Source organism: Trichechus manatus, unplaced genomic scaffold (assembly GCF_000243295.1).
Source record: "Trichechus manatus latirostris isolate Lorelei unplaced genomic scaffold, TriManLat1.0 scaffold00153, whole genome shotgun sequence".
In the NCBI taxonomy this organism is placed as follows: Eukaryota; Metazoa; Chordata; class Mammalia; order Sirenia; family Trichechidae; genus Trichechus; species Trichechus manatus.
This window is the reverse complement of record NW_004444089.1, coordinates 3896795-3899101: the sequence shown is the minus strand read 5'-3', so window position 1 is coordinate 3899101 and position 2307 is coordinate 3896795. Positions and strand designations below refer to the sequence as shown.

The 2307-nt window shown below is 37.9% G+C and overlaps 1 protein-coding gene across 7 annotated transcripts in view; it reads right to left on the bottom strand.

Moving 5' to 3' along the window:
* PDS5B (PDS5 cohesin associated factor B) overlaps nt 1-2307 on the bottom strand; it is a 122547-nt gene that overhangs the window by 17412 nt on the left and 102828 nt on the right. For 6 of the 7 annotated variants that reach the window (XM_023740348.1, XM_023740350.1, XM_023740349.1 and 3 more), the window contains 2 exons: nt 1934-1996; nt 1198-1343 (listed from right to left, as the gene is read on the bottom strand). In XM_023740348.1, coding sequence (XP_023596116.1) covers nt 1198-1343; nt 1934-1996 — 209 coding nt within the window. The remainder of the gene's footprint in view (nt 1-1197; nt 1344-1933; nt 1997-2307) is intronic. The other variant, XM_023740355.1, reaches the window with a different exon arrangement.

The following is a 2307-nucleotide window of genomic DNA, read 5'->3' as shown; positions in this document are numbered from 1 at the left end:
CCTAGATGACCTGGTGAGTTAGATAATCTTCAGTTATAATGGGGAACTCAGGACAACTGTGAGCCTCTCAGCCTAGATGACCTGGTGAGTTAGATCATCTTCAGTTATAACAGGGAACTCAGGAGAGAAACCAGTCATATAGGAAACGAGCTGATGGAAATGTTTTTGGCCATGTTAGGTATGAGGTCATCAACTGACGAATCTAGCTGAAGGGCCACTTGGGCGGTAGCCAGTAATATTGGGCATGAATACAGGAGGATCTTAAACAATAATTAACAGATGTAGTTGCTTCTTCTATCTCTAATGTACTCTATATCATTAAACAATCTGTTCATTACAAAGAAAGTGATCATACATTTTGGAATATCTCCTCCTTTCGTTACTGACTGGTTATGAACAACGCCAACAGACAGCATGGTCTTCCAGAATAACAGTAAAATCAGTCGCAGCAGTTTAGTCCTGTGTAATGCTCTGCTGCTAACAAATGGTACGCTAAGCACTTGTGTTAAAAGTAGTGAGAGTGTGAAGCATTTTTTTTCTTTCTTTAAAAAACAAAAAACAACTCCTATAAGAGCACAGTTTGAAAGTTCGTTTTAAAAACTTTTTTTTAACAAAGTTTATACATGTACATGGTAAAAAGAAATCCAAACTACACCAACGAGTATAAAATTATCTCCCTCTTACAGTAGATTACCATAAACATGGGTAAGGTATTGCGTATTAATTCAAAACCTTTCTATGCATATACAAGCAGATATAAATACAAACCTCTTTTAAAAATTGGGGAAGATACCATAACACTGTCCTGTAGTTTGCTTTCTGCACTCGGTAATGTACGGAGAAACTCCTCCCCGCCCGCTCTTAGGCCGTCATTCTAAATGACTACATTGTGTGCCAGCGAACCAGTGTACTACGATTTAACAGCGTTACAATCGCTGGACACTTAGGTTGCAAACTAGTTTACGCCTACTCCCACAGGTTGTCCAAACAAACCAAAGTATGAAAGGCTGAGACTGAGCATCTACCTAAAACGAGCAAGCAACAACACATGAACTTGGAACTGGCTACCAACGCTACATGTAAACACTAAGATATGCACTGATTTCCATTAACCGACAGTAATCTCTTCAAATTATTTTAGATCTCTCGGCCTTGCTGGAATCCCTAAATGTAAAGTGTGCTATTTTATGCACGCACCTCCCCTTTATCCTGCCAGGAGAGCTGGGGTTTGAGCTGCTGCTGGCGTTGCTCACAGTCTCCATGCGTGACGACTTGGTCTGGGATTGCTTGCCTGCTGATGACAGTGGCTTGTTAACGGCGCCGAGAACGTTGGTTGTCTTAGGCTGAAACGAGAAATGCACGTCTCTATTTAATTAAAACTAAAATAAATTTACATGTTATTGACATAAACAACATCTCTGTCAAAGTGTTTATATACAAATCATGAAAAATGTACCTATCCTTAAGGAAAACAGGTATCACTTGCACAAATTAAAAGCAACACCGACAGCACAGCAGTTCCGTTTCTCAGTTATGCGGAGGACAAGGCTCACACAGAAAGGGAGAACAAAAGAAAGGAAGAGTCGGCGGCAACCAAAGAAGACGGACTCTCGTGACAGAAAGACATAAGACGACACCTTTTTATTTTAAGACTTCGATCTTGGTGTTAGAATTAAGAAGTCTAAGAATCAAAATCTCCTGGGCTTTATTACAAAGCTAAAAATTAAATTTGTGTATATCAGCTTGCATCTAGCTTGTATATAGTAAACGAAATCATTTTTGTACTAGTCAATAAAATATATAATGATTATTTTTTCTACCTTGAGATATACACATTTTTAAAGAAATACAAAATAGCATAATTATGCCAATTAGCATACTAACTAAAACAAACTACCACGTAATAAAAATTGAAGTGCTTTTCAAGACGTACTTTTCCAGGAGTGAAAAACGATTTCATTTCTGGAGGCAGATAGTTTTTGGTGTTACTGAAGTTCTACAAGCAAGGGAAAATGAAGTAGTCAATTAACACTGAAAAACTATCGATAAAGCGGTTCAAAAGCAAACAGAATATAGAGCAAGTTTTTTTTGTTTTAAAGTACATATTTATTTAAACAGTTAAAACACAAAATTTCAGTCACTGATTGTAAGTACTGTAATAAGCTTAAACTAACCTCATGTTATGACCAAGGTGAACAAATCCCCTTGAGCTCTACTATGCCTGTGTTCTAAGATCACGTCCGAAAACACTGCTTCTACAACAATGCTCTCCAGGGACCGTGTGTACAGGACTGTATCACATGTACT